This window comes from Lipophrys pholis, assembly GCF_963383615.2.
Source record: "Lipophrys pholis genome assembly, chromosome: 13".
NCBI lineage: Eukaryota > Metazoa > Chordata > Actinopteri > Blenniiformes > Blenniidae > Lipophrys > Lipophrys pholis.
The window spans coordinates 15,699,347-15,721,126 of NC_137632.1; the positions used below are offsets into that span (position 1 = coordinate 15,699,347).

The 21,780-nt window shown below is 39.7% G+C and overlaps 1 protein-coding gene across 1 annotated transcript in view; it reads left to right on the forward strand.

The window, feature by feature from the left end:
* cps1 (carbamoyl-phosphate synthase 1, mitochondrial) overlaps window positions 1–21,467 on the forward strand; it is a 60,407-nt gene extending 38,940 nt beyond the window's left edge. The window contains exons 30-38 of the mRNA XM_080479063.1: window positions 1,047–1,154; window positions 2,830–2,919; window positions 3,177–3,347; window positions 10,133–10,207; window positions 10,324–10,422; window positions 15,738–15,797; window positions 15,981–16,093; window positions 19,905–20,034; window positions 20,142–21,467. Of these exons, the coding sequence (XP_080335189.1) occupies window positions 1,047–1,154; window positions 2,830–2,919; window positions 3,177–3,347; window positions 10,133–10,207; window positions 10,324–10,422; window positions 15,738–15,797; window positions 15,981–16,093; window positions 19,905–20,034; window positions 20,142–20,267 (972 nt within the window). The 3' untranslated portion in view covers window positions 20,268–21,467. The remainder of the gene's footprint in view (window positions 1–1,046; window positions 1,155–2,829; window positions 2,920–3,176; window positions 3,348–10,132; window positions 10,208–10,323; window positions 10,423–15,737; window positions 15,798–15,980; window positions 16,094–19,904; window positions 20,035–20,141) is intronic.
* The last annotated feature ends 313 nt before the right edge of the window (window positions 21,468–21,780 follow it).

A 21,780-nucleotide genomic window follows, 5' to 3' on the forward strand; every position in this document is an offset into this window, starting at 1 on the left:
ACAAAGAAATATTCCATTTCTGATTTTAGCAATATTCTGGAAGCGAGATGTCACCGGCGGGTTGACTGAGATTGAAAGCATTTGTCAAATCTAAATAAACCACTCAAAATATTGTGAACAAACAAATAAACAAACATATGTGCTGTATAAATAAGTTCTAAGTTGAATTTGATCCTAAAATATCTCTGGCACACATCGACTTTGACTCCACAATTTACAACAAGTCACTTGACAGTGAACCGCGAGCTGTGAGTTCCATAGTTCCATATTTCTCCAACTTTCAGTGCGACGCTGCACCACCTCAATACTTCTCTCATTGTTTAGATTGTGAGAGTCACTTCAAGGGTGTCAATTTAAACGTGTACTATCCAGTTGCATGGTAGATTTTCTCAGCCGGTCCTTTTCTGAATACGGCTCCTCCTTTATCTTCGGTATCACATTAACAAGCCGTCCATTCATTGAATACCAAACAGGCTTCATTACTTGTGTGTGTGTGTGGGTGTTGGAGAGTGAAAAAGTCGGAGATAATACGTATTAATTACCGACTGTATCTGAAGAGGTCTAATGAATGCTGTGGTTCGCAGCAGTTTAAATGAGCTAATGACATGGCGACTCATTTTCAGCCGTAGACTTGCGCAGAGCTGCGTGGAGATACTGATCTCCTTTCTTTTGGGTGAAATGTTGGACCTTACTATTTATGACACTGCTTATACACTTTTTTCCTACTGGATTGATTAACAAATACAAGTCTCTGGAGGAATGAAATAAATTCAAATACAAAATCCAGCACCTGCTATTTTCGAACTGTCGTGCCGCATGTTGACTCTACATTTTCGTACCCAATGTTTCACTGTGACACAGTGTTGGTATGAACGTGTCAAGTCTGGAGGCCGTTTGCCTCGGAGTCTGAGACTTTCTCTCTTGGTCAACAAACCAAGGCTGTGAAAAGACAGCTCGCCTTGGGGAACTCATTTCTGTCGCCTGTCGGAGCTGTGAACTGCCTGCGAATTGTCTCTGTGTGTGATAATCACCTTGTGTCTGTCCAGGTTCTGGTCCATGCCATAACGGAGCATGTTGAAGACGCTGGGGTGCACTCGGGAGACGCCACCCTCATCCTGCCCACCCAGACCATTAGCCAGGGGGCGCTGGAGAAGGTCGGTGAAGTCACTTTAAACATTCACACAAGCTACTTATCAGTTGGCCGTCACAGCACAGCACTGCTCACAGGTGTGGCTGCCTGCATCACATTTCATCCCCTCGGCTTGAGGATACGAGTTGTACTCGCACGAAAAAAAACATTGATGCTCAAAACACCCGTTGACTGCTCCTCTAAAACGTAGATGCATGTAAAGTCATGCTGTCACAATGCAAACAAATATGAAACCTTTTTTCTTTTATTTTGTGGGAAAGCTAAATCTAAACATCAATGAAAATGCTCACTAAAATCTGATGGACTGCAGATAAAGTCACTCTGACTGTTATCCTAAGTCTCGGCCACAATGATAATTTACACTGCAATACACTGTCCTAGGAGCTGGTTTTGTTTACCAGCAGTTCAGGAATTGCATGAAGCTGGAAACAAGTTTTAACAATGTCATCATATCATATCACTTATCATATATCACAATAGCGCCCACTTACAGGAGGACTTCTGTGACAAACGCGTCGCTGTCTTGGATATCTATCTTTATAGTCTGTTTGATATCTCGGCTTTGTTTTTTTTTAACATTCCAGGCACATATTTGAGAGCCAGCCCTCGGCATTAGTGATAGTTTTTAGTATAGAACTTTCACACCGAGAGGAAGAAATTCTCCTTTTGTTAAACCAGATGCTCGATATGAGCCCGATGTAAAACGTCCCTTCACAAACCGCTGAGAGATGTGACAGCAGTGTTTGCCGGTGGAGCCTCGTGTAAACGGTTTCAGTGCGGGATTTAATCACCGTTATTGATCAGCCTCACAGGATCACTCACAGGAACTCTGAATGTCCATTTGTTTATCTCGTCACAAAATTGTAGTTTTAACAACAGGAAGTATTTCCCCATTGATGGCAGTCTGTCGGCTCCTCAAACAGAAACCCCAATTCGTAGAGCTTGATAAACCTCGACAGTGTTATTTAAAGAGCCTGGCACACACATTAACTGCGGGTTGTCTTTTCTAAAACAGCTGTTTATTGCCACAGTTTCTGAGCACAAACTATTCGCCAACATCTCCGTAAAACCCACGGCCGCGGCCACAGCTAATAACCAGTTACGCACTCTGAGCTAACAGGCAGGGATCCTCCTCGGGATAATGAACATTTCCCACTCATTACTTTTGGAAATCTTGCAGTTCCAGCCACAAAACCAACTTCTCATGTTAGCGTGAACGCAAGCGTATGCAGACATTGGGTGATTTTCTGCACAGAGCCTGCTTCCACATTTTCTACTTTTGTGAATCACACATTAATATCATACAAGTTCTAATCGGTCAGATCAAATGTCTAATCAATATTTGATCATTTATTATTTAATCAGAATTATGCTGCAGTCAGGTTAGACACTTCTGGATCAAATCTTGTTCAGAAGTTTATTTCATTGGAATGCTGTCAATAGGAAGTATTCCTTGGTTAAGGAGCGAGGTCAGGAGCAATAGTGTCTTGGAAAAACCTGCTCAGTCGTTCAACCATATTTGTTACACGACATTGTAATTGATATGTCTTGGTAATCAAGCCGGGTAACTTGTGCACTGTGAACTTTTCATGAGAGTTGATATTAGTATTGCCATAATGATAGAGAGCCAATATGGCGTCATGATTAATATTTCTTTGTTCTTTTCTTTTTGCTTTAAGGTTAAAATCGCCACCCGGAAAATTGCACATGCATTTGAAATTTCCGGCCCCTTCAACACTCAGTTTCTGGTTAAAGGCAACGATGTCATGGTAGGTAATATTTTTTTTCCAGGTATGACTGAATGAAGGATTGACATTTAAAAAAAAAAAAAAAGCATTTTACTAGCAAATTATAATTACCTTGCACATCTCAGTTTATTCATTGATCCATGCTGCCTTCAGTTTGGATGTTACAGCGATAGCACACTGCACTTTTTTTTTTTAATTAGACTAAATTTAATGAGTCTACTGGGGAAAACGGGCCGTTTCTTTTTATATAACACTATGGGTTATCTGTGTTACTGTAGGTGATTGAGTGCAATCTGCGGGCGTCGCGCTCCTTCCCATTTGTGTCAAAAACGATTGGTGTGGACTTTATCAACGTGGCAACCAAAGTGATGGTGGGCGAGCCTTTGGATGAGGCCAGTCTGCCCTCCCTCGAGAAGCCCATCATACCTATAGACTACGTAGGAATCAAGGTAAGAATTCAATCTACACTGTTTATGGCTGGAAAAAAAAAATTACAGGCATTTGCTTGCGTGTTTCATTCACAAATACATTTTTGACAACACAGCAAGTAGGTTGGTAGACGTGTGAAGGAATGCATGAAGGTGAAGGTAACCACCTCCAAAAAGATTGATGACTCTTTTAATTTATGGCTTGAACGCCAGCAAGCTTCACAATTTAATTCCCAGTGAAGTTGTTTTGCAGAATGACAGTCTGCTGTATTTAGTTGATAAAAACACAACTATAATCGAGAGATTTTTTGATCTAACCTGATCACTTTAATGTTTAATACTCAAGAAGCTGTCTTAAAGCAGTTTGAGCACCACCGTGAGTAAACACGTCTGACGTGAAATCAATCCAGTGTTTACGCCGAAGGATATCCCGATGATCCGCCGATGACGCCGCTAAGACGGTGCCCATTCACTTGTGCATGCTACTCGTTCAGCTCGGATTTTTAATAATGTCACAGTTGCCGCTCCTTCTTCATACCAGACGGACACTTGAGCCAGCACAAGTACCGCTCTGATGTAATCGGGGGGCCACAGAGCAGATCCGATGGCCCAGCCAAAACGGGACCCGAGTGGTCAGCTCGAGTGCCTCCCCTAAATTTTCCTTTGGTCAGGCAAAGCTGCAGCTGGTCGTCAAGTATCCCTGCGAAGAGGCAGGTGGCTCATGTTTTCAGCTCCTTTGCTTGAGTGGTGAGCCCCACGGCTTCCTACAATCAGCCCTAAGTGTTTATCAAGTGTCCCTCTAGTTGTGACCTTGTGATCCTGTGCTCAGTGCACATGGAACAGTTTTCTACTATAATTATATTACTTCTTTAACACAAGCTGGCCTGCATGGTCCAATAAACTAATGTGGCTCCGTGAACAGGATTGTGACCCAGAAGTCTTACTATCGGTGTTGTGTATGGTACTGACCTAAACAGAATGACACACGTGTTATGGCTGATATATTATATTCCAGTGATGAATTGCAGTATAAAATAGTGCTTCACAATAACAGTCCAGTTCAGAGAATTACACAATAACGCGGTGCTCTAACTAACATTTAACGCTCTGTGCTTTGCAGTACGGTGGGTACGGTAGTTCTTGTATCCCTGCAAGTGCTGCGCAGATTTTGTCCTTTCTCACTTAGCGTCAGGTCTTTGTTGCACCGTTTCCAAAGTTTTGAAGCAGCCCTCTCCTTCTTATCAAACCATAATTAATCGTGACTTAAAAGGTAATGCCTATGTCTTGGGTGAAAATGACGTTTAACTTCCCTTAAAGGCTCCTCACAACTATTCCTCTGAACTTCTAACAGCCTGATGTATTATCTAGTGTGGTTGGAAAATTATTTTCTATGTTAAAAGCACTACTTGTATGATATCTTAATAGGTAGTCGGTTCCACCAATACAGCTTCCATTGGATCACATAACAAAGACGGCAATTACTGCTTCATCCCTCCACCTAGGCGTGATGCAGGGGAGTAGTAGGTAGCTTTCTCATACCAACTGGGAGGCTTAGTTCTGAGATTGGGTATGAGAGAGTTTATGTGTCGCCAGCTGTTCAAAAGCTATTTTTTCCAAAGTAATTTCTCTCTCTAATTACAACAGAGCGGCTGTAACAATGGTTGTAGTTTGGAGCCAATCACGCAGGTATAATCCCCCACTCTTCCCCGCCACCTAAAGTTTTCAATTTCGACTCTGCACAGTGGCGAGGAATATTAATCAGAGCTCTGAATTCTCCAGGCGCCAGGCTTTAAAGACTTCCTGAGTTTACTTGGGGTGTATGATACAGACTTCATACCTCCGGATGGATATGGGCCTGTACTGGAAAACCCTTCTTCCAAGCACAGGAGTTGTTTAACAGAGTGGTGCTAATTGTTTTCTGCCTGTTAGAATTTTTTTTTTTATTGTTGCCACAACATACTGTAAGCACTCAGTATCTGAAACCATTATCCAGCCTGAAAAGCCTGAAGTGTTTCTGATCAATACGTCCTCTCTCCCTGCTGCCAGCCTCACTGTATCATTGGAAGCCACAAGTCATTGCCACCCTGGGAGACCATCTTCATTTATCTTGTTCCCTCATAGACTCAGTTTTGCTGCCTATTTTCTCTCTTCTGACACCCCCTGGTTTGAAGCAATATTTTTTCTTTTCACTAACAAGTCCCCGTTGTGTACTTTCTATCTCCATATATGAACTCACAGGAACAATAGCACTGTCGCGTTTATGACACTTAAGGGGAGGAAGAGCATGGGAACAACATTTGAGGAGGAGGAGGAAGTTCATACAGTGGTTTTTATGTTGTTGGCTGAGGGGGGGGCGGAATCTGTCCAACTGTTTTGCCCTCGTGAACACAACATGGCTGCTTCTGAATTAAACACTTCATGAGCCCAGTGACGCAGTATGAAATCTAACTAAATATTACCGTCTGACGAGGTCTTGTTGATTAACCATGTAACTTCTGACCTTTGGAGATGGAAGTTGAGGATTCTCTGAGAGGGGGGCAAAAAACAAAACAAACTTTAAAAGCTTGGGGCCAGTGGTCTAGATAAACCCTTCTGCTGCAAAGTATTTTAACATTCTGACACATGTTGCTTGTTCAAATTGATTGCGTTTTCTGAGTAATAAATGCACATGTCAGCAGGTTATGGACACTTCAACTTATGGACTGTGTTTAGTGTGTGCTTTAAAATGAGGCATGGCAGAAGGGACATTTTTTTTGCATCACTAAGTTCAGAGGTCTTAACAGCTCGTTGACAGAAACTATTACTGGAATGAACCAAAGGGTAATACGAACTGAAAACGCTTACAGAGCTCCTGTCTCAATCGGTCTTTTTCAAATGAGCTTTCTGTTAGCTTGAACTGGAACTGTTGTCTGAAGTTGATATTTTTCTAAATGGATGTTTACTGGAGGAGAAGCGTCTCATTCATTCTTAATCGTTTCGGTTGATCAGCCAAAACGTGAAAGATTTCTGACTAAGTGATATTAACTATAGTGTCTGCTGAAAACCCATGAAAAATGACAGGCAATGATGCGAAGAAAGAGTTGGGAGTGTCTGAGAAACTTTGTAATTCTTTATTTCCTAAAAGTAAAAAATAAAATAAAAATAAACAGTCTTAGCAACAAAACTTCCAATTCAACACATTTTGAATGAAAAGGAGAAGAGAAGATCACTCTTATAAAATCTGCCCCTTAGTTACCTTTCAATACCTTTACATCAGTCTGTTACACAATGTTCAACATTCTAAATATTTACAGATTTATAGATATTCTAAAGCATTCTATGTGCAGTATTTACAATATCCACAAAAAAATAAATAAAAAAGAGAAAAATACAAAGATAACCATAATTTTCATGTTTGCTCAAATCAAATATCTTAACATCTCATATTATTTATATTCAGATCTAATTTTCATACTTTCTGAACATTGCAGATTGTATGTGTTTCTTGAATGCCAGGAGAGTTCCTGACTCCTTTACTTCTTTCTGAAGTGCGTTCCTCAAACTGATTCCTGTCACTGTGACAGTTCGTTCCATTGCTTTGTAATTAAATCTGGGTTTTTTAAAGATGTCTCTTCCTTTCAAATAATGGTCACTTTTTTTTTGCTTTTTTTTTTTTCTCTCAAGCCTTTCTTGGATGTTCATTGGCAATGTTTTTTTTTTATTGGTTTTATACAAAACTTGAATATTATAATCAACTATATCATTCAATTTTAATGACTTACGTTTGATAAATCGTGGGTTTGATGGATCTCTATATCTTATATGATATATTGTTTTCTGAGCCCTTTTTTGTAAAATGAACAGTGGCTGTGTATGCTTTACAGGTCGAGCCCCAAACTTTCCACACAGTAAGTTAAATATGGCTATTGTGTTATGTAAAGTGAGTAAAGAAGATTGATTTAGAGACAATTTTGACTACATGTGACACTGCAATGGATTTTGATATTTTTCGCTTTATATAATTTATGTGACTTCCCTTTGAATGTCCATCCCATCTATTTTCATTGATACATCAACAGTGTTTCTTTTGTCTTTGGATATTTTATATTTAGTTTTTTTAACATTGAGAACTAATTTATTTTGATCTTGAAACTTGTGTGGGACTGGAGGAAAAAGCGTAGAAACTTTAACACGGAGGCAGATATATATATATATAAGGCTAATCGCGGACAAAAGGCAGGATGTCCACAGACGGTGGAACAAATTCACAGCTGGTGTTATGTCATAGAAAAGTGAATGTATCTTATGCAATATTTAGTTCCAGTTTTATATTTTTTCCTCTTCATGATGTGTATTTAAAGATGCAATGTATAATTAGTTGTGACTTCTGGTCTCAAAAATATGCCAATGAGGTCAAAAATACTCTCCACCTGCTATTTGCCTTCTTAACTCCATATCTCAAACCAGAACAACTACCCAGCACTGGGACATTAAGCAACTTAATAATTAAAAATAAATAAAAGAAAAATGCATAGCATTACTTTAGTAATGATGAAAATCCCCGGGGGGGGGGGAATATAAAAAGACTTGTTTAAGCGTCTTTTTGCCATACCTTTAAATGTTATTCTGCATCGTTAGCAAAGTTTGTGAGAAGAACAGCAGTTTCAAAAACCCCACGAGTACACGTGTAACTGCTGATTTCCATTTCACTGTGATTATATAGTCATTCGTACTGTCGCCACTTCTGCCTCCATCAACATTCCTATCGAGCAACTGTGGTTTTCAATATATCCTACAATATCCATTTCTTTCTCGACAGGAATTCGGCTGCTGCTCTCAGATAAGATTGTTGACGTCGTAGTGGCGCACAGTACTCCTGTCTCTTAGGAGTAGGTGGTCATTCTGCATTGGTGGGGTGTTTTGATTATTGTCACAGTCTCATTCTGTCCGACAGACACAGCACTGCGATTGAAGGGCAGGCCGTTATATCTGATCGCTCTTTTCTTTCTCCACCCCCCCCCCCCCCCCCCCCCGTAACTGTTTAGGCTTTAGTTCAAATTCTCATATTCAGAGCAGCTGAATCTCCGCAGGTGTTGGTGATTACTTTTTCTGACTGCTTCTCTCCTTCTCCACACTTGTCTGTGCCTGTTTTTCAACTTCAATTCGTTCAATCTGGGCTCAGTACTGAAGAAGAGGGATTTTTCTGGATTCGATTCAGCTTTTGTTTTGGGCAAAATTACTTGTAGTTTAATTTGATCGTGCACAAATGATCTGCTCTGGTTGTACTAAAACCCGAACGCCTTTGTGCCACTTGTGTATTTGTAGCACTGATTAAAAGTTTCCTCCCTTTGTCATTCGCTCTCCATAAACGTTCCTCCCCCTCTGAGTCTTTCTTGGTTACGTTTGGTCATTTTTATCTCTGCACACTTCCCTCTCTTTCTCCAACTCTTTGAAAAAGGCACGATAAGCGATGCTCATTCCCTGTCTGTATTCCCCGCTCTTCGCCCCTTCTTACATTAGTATGCTAACATTATGTTCGCTGATTAGATAGCTGCTTCAAGGATGAATCCCCCCCCAGTGGCCCGTGTGTGTGTGCGTGCGCGTGTGTGTGCACACATGCTTAAACCACACAACCCCAAACCACCTCTTCTCTTCAAGGTAATGGAGGCCTGTCTGCTTTCTAATGGAAAAAATAAAAATGGCTTCCCACACCGCTCTGCACTATTTTTAATTTCTCTATGAAACAATAACAAAGAGATACTGTCGTCTGCTTTAGTCCCTCTGTTTAATCATCTTCCTCTCCCTCTGTCGCCTGTGGTTCCTGTAATTTTATCTTTCCCTTCCTCTTATCATGTGTATTCCATTCCCCTGTACTTTTTCTCTTTTTCATTTTCTTTTTTAATTGTTCCCTCATTTCATTCCTTACTATTCACTCCCAGCTTTGTTATTTTTTTTTATTTATTTTTTTTTTAATGCTCCCAAGTTCTGGCTGTTTTTACTTTCTCCTCTTTGTTCTTTCATTTTCTACCTTCTCTTCCACCCTCTCGCTCCTTTACTGGCTTACCACGGTGTTGCTCTATCATTCAGACCACCTGCTTTGTTTTCCCCTTCTTCTCAGTGTAGAGACGGCATGCCAAACATGACAGCAAGGGGACCGGTGGCCTGCAGTTTGAAAAGCCGTCTTTCTTCAGAGATTTCCTAATTCAGTCTGTCTCCACCAGCAGTTGTAGCAATAATCTCCTCCACACGGTTCCGTGTTACCATTCCTCTCCCTCTTTTCTCCAATGAAACCATATGTCGCACAGTGAATGCAGACATATTTTGCTTGAGAGAAAAGAGAAACTAGAAACAATTTACTCCTTAAACAAATTCTTCCTGTTCTGTTCATTCATTTTGTAGCCACCACTGGTTTATTTCAGGTGAAATAATGAAATAAAGCTTTCGCTCACCTGTAGGTGGCAGCAGTGTCATGAAATCCCCAAGCACTTTATACTGCTAACCATATTCAGTTCTTTCTACTTTGTTTTACAAAGGTATTAATGATCTATAACACTTTGTCTTTTGCAAAATATATCCTTTCACCATGATCCCACAACATGGGTTTGTATTTACACAGTTACATTGTGGCCAAAGGCTAAGAAGAAGTAAACTGATCCCACAGATCAAATAATGCTGTATTGGCAGATGGTTACAGCTAAGCAAGGAAAGATTTCAAAACAAGTGATTCGGTTTCAACAGTAGCTCACATTCAGTGACATCCTATGACTTGAAACGCTTGTCAAAGCCACACTCACTCTCTTTTTTTTTCTCTCCCCTCTTTTAATCAGGCTCCCATGTTCTCCTGGCCTCGGCTGAGGGACGCTGACCCTGTGCTGCGCTGTGAGATGGCTTCAACAGGAGAAGTAATCCCCTCATACGCCAAACAACCAATAATACCATGAAGAATATCACTGGACACTCGTCTTATCTGATAGTGAGACATTCTCTCATGAGAGTGCGTGGATGTGCTTGATTGCAGGTCGCGTGTTTTGGACCAAATATTTATTCAGCCTTCCTGAAGGCGATGCTCTCCACAGGCTTTAAGCTGCCACAGAAGGGCATCCTGATTGGGATTCAGGTAAGACTACGGCCATCTGGAGGTCCACTCACCTCCTGTTTCTGTTTTACTTGGTGTGTCCTGCCCTCCAAACATCAAATGCAAGGTGCCCATTGAACAGGTGGCCCAAATCTTTTCGGCTACCAGCATCTTGCACTGCCAACCTGGTACTCCTCGGTTAGTTCCACATCAAATCACATGTGACTCTGGAAAAAGAAATAGTTTTGAGTGACAAGGTTGGAATGCAGGACTGATAATACCTCCAGGACTGTGGAAGAGAGCCAAACACAAGCCTCCACACTAAACTGTCTTCTAACACCACGTTACGTGATTTTTGGTAATTAAGTCTTGCCGCTGCCCTGAGTTGCCAAACTGCGAGTTTGACTAATGCAGCTTTAACAAAGCACTCGCAACACTCACTGTGTAATTGGTGCTCTTGGGGAACAGGTCCACTTCAAGGCAAGTGCCTGAGGTTACATACGCACTGTAACACGGCTGACGAACAGCAACACTTGAGGCCGACAGATCCACAGCACACGAACTCTGATGACTTTTACTTCTATTAGTTTAAAGAAACATTGTAGTAGGGGGATTAAAAAAAAAAAAGGAGTCTATTTGATGATTTGTCTTGTGAGTAAGTGTAGTGAAAAAAGACTTATAGCCTGAAGGCAGCCCTCTACCCTGTCACAGAGGCGGAACTGAAATGTATTCATGTGGGGACCCATGCGTACTCCACTGTTTGCATGATGCAGTTACTGATGTGAATTCTTCATTAGTATTCTGCAGATGGTGTGCAAACTTTACTAATGTCAAACATACACAGCTGTGTGTTTTATTTATATCCAAGCAGCACTTACTGAGCAATCCTAATATTTTGCTTCTCTCCGTCTAGCTCACTCTCCTTCACTTTGTGTCACACAGATGTGAAATTCTGACCTGTTTGTTTAGCTGCATGTTTTCCATTTACTTGCTTCTCAGTGCCTTTTTTTCCACTGTCTTGATGCAGACTTTTTCAAAACTGTTATTTAATTGATTTTCCAGCCATAACTCGACTATTGAGTACTCGGTTTGCTGTCAAACTTTTTAAAGTTGGTTGCAGGGGAGACAACAGGTAGTCACATTTAAAAGCAAATAATCGTTTTTTCACTTACTGGCAAAAACACAGGATAAATGGAAGAGATTAATTAATGTGTCTACTATAAGGTTAACAAATTGATCACAAATTGATCCATTCAGGTTGTTAGGGTCTTGATTTCAATATTTCTTTAAAAATGTACTTGTTCTACTCTACTAGGATAAGGAGAAATAATTTTTTTAGGTCTCGTGGGTTCAAAACTTGAAACATAATCATATATTTTTTTTTTCTATAGAGTTGCTTCTTTTTATTGTATTCTTAGAACTGCTGTAATATATTCATAGAACAACATTACAGATAACAGCAGCATGTTTGATATAAAACATGACTCAACTAAAGGAGATTAATCACCCAATTCAACATTTGTATTGTTCGTGACTTGATATTTGTAAGTGGCAACTGTTTTGTAGAGAACATGTCAAAGCACAGACCACAGTACTCAGGCCAAATGTGACGATCACAAATAAAACAATTGTATGAAGATACCAGCTAATAGTGGTTGAATGTTGCTGCTGTTCTGTCATGTCTCAGCTTTCAATTGGAGAAGATATTATCTAAGGGTGCTTTCACAGCTGTTGGATCACATTGGGGGACATTTTCAGGACTGACCCAAAATGTAAATGCACGGTCTAATTTTGCCTTGACAATTGCTGTTGGAGTCTAAAGGCCACATGAACCTGAGGACTGAATACTGAGCATGACAACATAAGGAGCATCAGACCTTCATTGACACTGACTGCTGGTACCAAAAGCACTTTGCTGCTTGTCAAACCACGTTTCGCTTTGATATCTACCACACATGTTTTTCTTTTTCGGCTTTTGTGGACAGAGTGATTGAAGTCCGTCTTCATCAGGTGTTTACCAAACACAACTTATACTTATCCGTTCTTATGAGTTGTCGATAGCGACTTATTTATACGTTATTGGACAAAATGTCGGTGAAGCAGTTGTAGGCATTCCCCTTTGCCATGGTTGATCACATGTGATATGCTCACAGAACAAGATACATTTGATTGCTCATCAGATGACAAGAGCCATTTTATCCTTGTATGGGAGGCAGTTTTGTTCACCCTGATATGGCTGCTTGCACATCAGACTCGCTATGCACCACCCTCTGACTGAAGTCACATGAAGACCTCATCAGACTGCCTCTGTGCTTCTGTTTAGGTCCACAGCCGAATGGGAGTGTAGTTTTCACACTTCCCCACTACATGGCAAAATCCGCGGCTGTGAAAGCACTCTTAATTGATGATTTTCCTGCAACATACAGCACCTGCTTCGAAATGTTCAATGCAATTAAGCTTGTTCTTGTAGCATCAGTGTTACACTTTCTTTCCTAGAAAGTTCTCTTGCAACACTTTAAAAAAAAGAAGACATCCAAGAGAAACTTTGCACAGCAACCTGTGCTGCAGTTTCCTCTGTTGCTGTTTTGAATGCACAAAGTTGGTGTGAGTCACCCTAAATTTCTTATATAATAATATGAGGGTTCGAGATGTACACTGAGAAAAACAATATACACGATGCAAACTTTAAGATATTTATAACAGTGGGACCTCTCAGTTATCCAAGTTCTTCTTATGCCTTCTCTTCTCCATTCTCTAAATGTCAGCCTCCGATTCTGTCTTCCTAATATGGCCCAACTTCATTGTACAAATCTCTGTGCTGTGTGTCACAAATTGGAAACCTGCGTGGTATATAGGACTTCAGTGAGGTAGGCTGTTGAACGTACGAAGAGCATCAAACCGCACCACAATGCTGTTGGTGAGACGGCAGTGATTTTAGCACGCGTATTGTTTACTAAGCTGAAGGGCAGCCACTTGGAGCATAATCAGTTGCAAATAAGCAGTGAAACCTCATAAAGGAGTTTTCAGTACTTTCATTGGACTGAGCAGAATCCAATAAGTGGGTCATTGTAGCCTGACGTGGAACGGCCTGAACGCATAACACAATATTTTTACATTTTTTTAAAAATCACAACTGTTTTGTAAATGACATCTGAATAATTCACATGTATTCCCTTTTTTCCGCTGTGTTGAGCGTAAAAGTGATATGTGCATGTAGTGCAAAAACAATTGTGACTAGTGATGTCGTGTGGCAGTGTTGCTACTGTATATCTAAATATGGAGTTTACGAATACATATATGTATAGCCTAAAGAAAATAAACACACACATGCAGAGCAGTTGTCAAAGTGCAACAGCCTCATTTAAACAAGCTGCTCACTGCAATCAAAAACAAAAAACCCTTGTACCTACGTCGACAGCCGCTGGGTGACTGTGGCTCGTTCAAGAATATCAAATTACCCATGATTCAAATAATTTTTAGCTTTGCTCTTAAACACAAACATCAACAAAAAAAAAATATTGGACTGTATATTCATCAAAAAAGAATCTGAAATGATTAATCTTCCCGTAGGAATTGAAACTGACCTGAAAACTGTTATGTAAACTTGTGTTGTTAGGAAATAAAATCAGTGGCAACAGAATGTCTGGGTTTTGCCAGCATGATCGCAAATGATCATAGCTTAAAATCTGAGACTGAAGGAAATTGATTTTAACCAGTGTTCTCCCTCAAATTCTGCCATTCAGTTGGCCAAAACCAGGTCAAATGAAATAATCTGGCCGAGTGCACCAGGACAGGGCTGTTTGTCATGACGCAGCCCTAATCGAGCAAGTGATGCACTAAAATAAGACTTTACTGTGCGGTCAAAGAGATTTTCTTCAACCTTCAGATGCAAAGACACATCTCGTGAACTTTTTAAAAGGGACAGGAACAAACGCTGCACCCTTTTCCGTCTCCTCACGTCCGAAACATGAGTTTGGTGCATCGCTTAAAAACTTTTTGCGAGTCGCTGCTGCGTGGCTGTGAAATATGTCCCTGTTTTCTTTATCAGCATCACTGGCATCAACAGACTGACACATTTATCACTTCCACTCAACTGAATTGAAGAATAAAAAAACACCTTGATAACAATGTCATCTGTAAGACAAACTGCTAATATATAAACATGACTGAACTACATTGTCAATTGTACACTACAGTCAATGGTATCGTCTATGAAGTATCAGTGTCATTTACAGGTGGAAATTAGTGAAATCAATAGAAAATCACAAGGACAGAAGGAAGAGGCAGCCCCAATAGCAGTGTGTCTATACGTATATATTTATTTGTCCAATTGACCTGTCTAAGACTCTTCTTGAAGGTTGTGTAAAATACATATCATAAATGAGATACAATGATGTAGAGATCTTGAAACATTCACTTGTGGAACTCCTAATTAACCTTGATAATTTAAAGTAGTTCATAATGAATGAACAGATTGTTCACAGTTTGTGTTGCACAATTGTTCAGATACACCTAAAAGTTTTGCACAGTACATATCTCGTTCCTTCCAGTGTCATTTACAGTTTTAACTTTATATCTTTTTTCTTTCTTTTTTTGGGGGGGGGGGGGGGGGGGGTGATCATATGGCTCCCCGATCACCTTGGAAATCATTTTGGCTATTTGTTGTCACAGCAAACGCACACATTGTGAGAGAACTCTTCCACTGTCTGACTGCAGCCAAAAGACAGATGGCAAAACCATCCAACAGAGTGAGAAAGTAAATAGACACTAAAAAGAACAAAAAGAAAAAACCAAGCTTATCCCCGGTACTTCCTTCGTATCACATTCCTCCCTCTGACCCCCATTTATTAGACTGAACACTGAAACATTCTTTTTGCCTTCGGAATTGTGTGTCTTTCTAATTAAGTAAACATGATGCTACATTGAACAGAGCTTGACAATATTTTCTAGCAGCACATCGATCCAACATTTCTATCTTGGCAATACAATCAATTTTGAGATGCACAATAGAGAGCATATGAAATTTAAATTTGATTTAATAATGAGCAATATCAAATATTAAAAACAAGCAGCACTTGACTTCTTCAATTAACAATCTGTGATCACAGTTTTTTTTTAAGTTTCATCTCTGCTGACGTGTACGATGATGAAAATATTCGAGCCAGATCTCCACTGGATCAAAATTTCAGTTAAACTTCATATGGGTGTTTTGGTCCCCATGTATTGACCCGTTTACTATTTACAAATTCAGAAAAATGTTGTTAAGAAGAAGATTTGCATAAAAGCTGCGAGTATATATTGTGTTGTTCTCCTACCATTTAATTATTCAAACATCTGTCTACTTCCATGCTGTCCAGCATTCGTTCCGGCCCAACTTCCTGGCTACAGCACACCAGCTGAATGAGGAAGGCTTCAAGGTGAGCACTGCACGTTGATTCAAACGCTACAGAACTGACATGTCATTGAGAGACTTGATGTTTTTCATGTCTGGCTGATGTAATGATTGTATTGAATGGTTATAAAGAATTAAAAGGATTTGCTGGGTCCTTTCAAAACTGACGTGGCTTTCTGCATGTGTGGTGCCGTTCTCCTTCCTCCAGCTCTACGCGACTGAAGCCACACGTGCCTGGTTGCGTGCCAACGATGTGCCTGCCAGTCCAGTCTCCTGGCCCACTCAGAATGAAGGAGAAAACAACTTGCCCAGCATTAAGAGGTTGGGAAATTTTTGTTGAGAGAGCCAATATAATGTTGACTTAGTCTGACAAATTCCTTTAAACAGCTGATGTGAAACTTTGAGGCTCAGACTTCTGAGGAAGTGTGGACGTAAAAAAACCAACTGTGATTCATTAGAAAAAAATAAAAGATATCTCATAAGCATAGGGTAAAGCCTTAAGATCTGAATTCTTAGCCCCTTAATTATCTCTGAGATGTGGATGAGATCAAAGAAAATGGAGCAGACCCTGAAGTCCAGAGTTATTGCGTTGACCAGAATGAGGCGTGAATTGGATGAGAAAAATCTCTCAGACCAGTGTAGAAGTCAAGTTTGAGGAAATCAACAGAAACAACCAACAATAAAGCAACAGTGCCACTAATACTTCATGAAATCTAGGACAGCTTAAAATACTTTTAACATGAAGCGTATTGCATTTCATTCAGTTATTGTTAAATCTCGACTCATTTACTTTGGGTGTACCCTGGATTAGGAGGATTTAAAGTGTGTTTTTACCAGGAAAAACATAAATGTTGCATACATAACCAAATTTGGACAAGTATGATAATAATAATAATATTAATTACTCCTCTAAATGTGTCTGATCGACCTTATTTATTCACTGTACCAGCACGGGATACTGTCGATAATAGAATAATGTGACATTTGTTTTCTTTATAGAGCACGATGTTCAGAATTTAAATTAATTCATCTCTTTTGCAGTCTAATATAGTGGGTAAGATGATTGTTTCTGTTATCGACCTAATTTCCAAAGGAAAGCTTCAGCTTCCTGCAACCCGGGAGTGTCTGAATCTGAACTCTAAATAGTTTAACAGTGAGACGTTTGGTGTCAGACACCTTCATGACTCCACCATCATGTCTTTCAAATGTCTTTTTCAGCCTTCAGCAATGTCGTCCTTTTCTTTTGTACCTGCACAGTTTAAATACAAAGATGCTACAAATACAAAGTACATTTTTGACCACAATTTTCAGGCAATGATTCCTTGACTAAGTCATGATTGTGCCACAATGAAGCCACCTGGACTATTATGTTTGGGAATGAGCCTGTGAAGAAGCGCGTTATTAGTTGGGTCTCGATTGAAACAGTGCAAGCACACAGTGTGGATTTATTGTTATACAAGGACAACATCCTGGAGACGTACATCTATAACCTCAACCATCTTTACAAATTGCTTGATTCTGGAGTCGACACAATCCTGAACCTTAACGTTGACCTTAAAACTTTTTGGTTTATTTTAATTTCTCCTCCCATTCAGGCCTAAGTATGACTTGTCCTCTTGTTTGCATCCATAAACAGACACACAAAGAAAGGGGAGAGGCTGGCATCAGCTGTGCAAAGTGGCATTGAAGTCAATTCTTTACAGAGAACAACATGAGCTCCTCTGTCTCTGTTGTCCGTCCTCGATATTTCCAATTTGAACTAAGAACTATTTTCATGCAGCCTGTCAATGGCCTTTGAATGAAAAAAGCACCAGGAGCCATGGCTACTGTCTGTGAGAGTGTATTTGGAGGACAGACCGCATTAAGAGGCGCACGCTGGGTTTTAATGCGTTGGTTGCTGGGCAACAATTCAAATGTTGAAATCGCAATTAGTCACATCCTTTTCTGCAGCTATTCACATTATGTTGCACAAAGGCCAATAACTTCTGAATAAACTAAATTGCGATACCATTGAGTTTAACAGCAACAATTACAAATATTTCTTAAAAACCTCAACTTGAAAATGAAAAGAATCAAATAACACAAGTTATTTGGCATCGCAAACATTCAGAACAAGTTGCCTCGGAGGCTACAACCATGATTACAATACTATACGATTTGAAATAAACATGGGGATATTTCCAGCAAAGTTTTCTTGTATTTTGGATCTAAAAGTGAACTCCCAGTGCTGTACTGAGTTCTGTAAGGTTCACATAATTAACAGTGACTTGGTGATCATATCTATTAGGAGGGTGAGAAGCCAGCTATAAATACTGAAACCTACTTTCAAATATGAATCCTTTAAATGGTTTTCGTCTAATTTTATTTTATTCTTTTATCGATTTGCAGTCAGCTGAGCTCTGCGGCAGTGTTGGCCCCACCCTGCATGCTCTTATTGGTCGAAACGAGGCTTGAAGCCAATACCAAGCTTTTACTATCGCCTGTCTGTAGATTCAGAGCCAATGACAAAATAAATAAACTCTCAATGTGTGATAAAGTAATTGTCTGCATTAAAGCAATAATTGCTTTAGCTAGCATGGCCCTATTAGTTTCTCTTTAATTATGATCTGATATTTATCTTGAGTGTAAATATTACATGCCTTTTTCATTAGTTTCTAACTGAACATGCGAACTAAACAATTGTGAAGTGAAACTGTGGGTTTAATAATCTTTGTTGGCAGTAATAACCTCAGATAGAGATTACCACTGGGTACCAATCAGCACACATAAAGTTTAGGAAGAATGTGGACTATTCATCCACACAAAGCTGCTTCGGCTCAGCCAAACAGTGAGTTGTCTCGTTGAAACAACTTTCTGGAGCTCATTTTACAGCGTCTGCATTGGATTACAGTCTGGATTTTGAATTTGCTTCTCCAGAAGGCAATTTTGTTCTTTGTTTGAAGCTTTTGTGTGATAGATTTACTTAATACATTCTCTGCTTTGCCACTGAACTTGTATTGATATCCATGATAATATAAGACGTTGGTATGCAACACTTCTCTTTTTTCTTTTCTTTTTCATTCGTGGTAAACTTGAGTACTTTTTGGAGTCCAGTGATTTCTTCAGGCTTGAGCCGTTACTGTGATGTCCTTTTGTTTATACCTTCATTAAAATTCTGTTGTGCTTTTGGAGCCGCCTGAGCATTCTGCCCACTACTGAAGAGAAGCGCCACATCAGTAATTGTCTCCATTCAGACGAAATTAACACACGAGTGGGCTGATGCAGAATACTCTGAATTGTGAAATCAATGACATTTTTCACACAAAATATTTCTTGATGGTATTTATTTTAAGACCACTTATTATTTTTTACGTCCACAGCTTGCTGTTGAAATCTTTTTCATGAGTCAAAGTAGAGCCATATCCACTCGTCCGCACTCCAAACCAGACCTGCTGATCCCTGACTTCAGAGAGCTTCCGTTGTAGTTTGAAAAAGTAAATTGAAAGGTTATTATGGCACTACTTTACCTGTCTGGCCCACTCAAGATGAAGTTGTGCTGTGTGACACCTGAACTAAAATGTGTTTGACACCCCTTATTTAGAGTGATCAGTTCACCTGGTGTATTATGCATGTCCAGTGTGGCCCTTGAGATACATGTTATTCATACATAAAGACACAGAACCACTTTGCAACAATTTTATGACGGTCAAAAAAGCCCTCCTGGAAATAAACAAAAAAGAACTTCAAAGTTAAGAAATATATCTGGGTCACTTCTGCTTGCTGCTTGTTCAGATGATTCATTTCATCAGTCATGAGTTGAAGTTGGAGTGTCAGTTTCTGCGGAGAAGGTATCATGCGTTCGGCACATCTGAAGTTGGTTTGCTGTAAACTGCTGCCAGTAGTTTGATTTAAAGGTGTCAGCAGGGGCAACTGGGACACGGGTGTAGATGGAATCAGCCAAGTGTGTTGAAAGTTTCTAAGCCTATAAAGTGCCTAACAAAAAGAAAAAACTGGCATTTTTTGTAACAGCACCAATAACTTATTCACCAATCCCTTTTTATTCGAGCCAGCGTGTTTCACAAGAAGCTTGAGGTTAAATGTGATGTTTCGATTTTGTCACCTCTAAAGAGATTCTTTTTGCATGTGTTCATAGGCTGATCCGGGAAGGTGCCATTGACCTGGTGGTTAATCTCCCGAATAACAACACACAATACGTGAAGGATAACTTCATCATCCGCAGAATGGCAGTGGACTACGGTGTTCCTCTCATTACAAACTACCAGGTCAGCGAGTGTCACAAGTACCAGTGAATAAAGACATTTCAATTTACATGTTGAATGCTTCTCCCACCCAATCTGATTCGGCTTTATTTTGTTTTCGTGCAAATTAGGTGGTGAAGTTGTTCGCTGAAGCCATTCGCTATGCGGGAGAGCTCGACGCGACCAGCCTCTTCCACTACCGGCAGAAGGAACGTCACCGGCAGAAAGAACATAGAGAGGCGACGCAAAAGAGTTGAAGTCTCACTCCCTGTCCAGCCCGCTCCTTTAATTTCTGTTGTAAAACAGTAACGGTCAGTGGGAGCAATGTTTTTGTTTTTTTTCTATATTGTTTACAGTATTGTTTCGTTTCAGGAGGTTGTACAACTTACTTGAATCACCTAAGCCACAACTTAAAAACAGAAACTATCACTGTGAGTAAAGGTGCTCTCATAGTTTGGCGACAACTAACATACCAGTTGTAACAGTTACTCTGTTTGTATTTGTCCTTTTGGCAGAACATATTCGTTTTAAATGTAAATGAATTAAAAAAAAAATGTTTTGATGAAATGTTTTGTGGACCACATGATCTGTAGGTTTTGGTGAGTTCTGGTTTTGGTAAGTTTAATAAGTTCGAAAGTCAAACCTGTTGAGGAAAAGCTGGATGAGCATGATGATCAGCCAAAGGAATGTTTTGTAAAACACAAATCCAGTAGCAAATGCAGCTAATGAATAATTATATTGACCTAGTGTCAATTACTGGTCTTTATTGACAAATAAAACTCACCCCTAAGTCTATAAATGGTCATAAAAGATTTCGCTAAAGTAATTCATAAGATTTTCAGTTGGGTGAATATTGAAAATCAGATGGTATGGTTTGTTTTGCTTTTGACTTTAAGTGACGTGATGCATTTGAACACTGGGGACTTCGACGTAGGACTTTTTGCTCATTTGTTGTAATGACCGACTGTCACAACGTTTGTTTTACAGATGAACTGTGTTAAAATTGTGCCAAGTGGGGACTGGGGAAAATATACACTTTAGATGAAGTAACTGGAGTAAAGGTAATCCTCATGCATTTGCTAAGAGAAGTCATTTTTCAAGTGTTTCACCCAGCAATGTGAACTTTGAAGATTATTGCTGTTGACACAGTTGGGTTTATCGTTGTACATACTACGTTTCAGACTCAGTTAGCAGTCAGGAGACTGAAATTATAATAATGTAATCTGTCACACGTTACCTGTGATGTTTAGGGGTTCACTGAAATACATTTTGAGTACTCTCTCGAACGATATCTACTCATTGTATTAATGTGCGAGTGCTCAATGTGATTCTTTAAAGTCGTGGCACGTTCCCTGCCACATGACAATCTCTGCCTTTTAAAAAGCTGATCCACATGTAACACATGGCATACAGGTATGTGTCATTTTGAAGAGCTAAATAAAAATGTGATACTGTTGGTGTGCCCCGTAATTTTATAACATGTCAAAGTGTAAACACAAAGTCTGTCAATGTCCATCATGAAGTGGCAGTGAAGAGTAGTAGTATTATGATCCAACAACTGGAACTTGCATATATGAGTGCAAAATAGAAGAGAACTCTGAAAAAATAATGCCAGTATGGTGGCAGTATATTTAGTGTGGTTCAGGGTCTGAAGGTTAAGGAAGCACTTGAATCTAAAGCCTTGCCCTTTTATTAAGGTTATTAAACAGTGATTTCTTTTCTTTTTTTCTAAAACCAAACCACTATATGAACAAAACTTGTATCTCATTC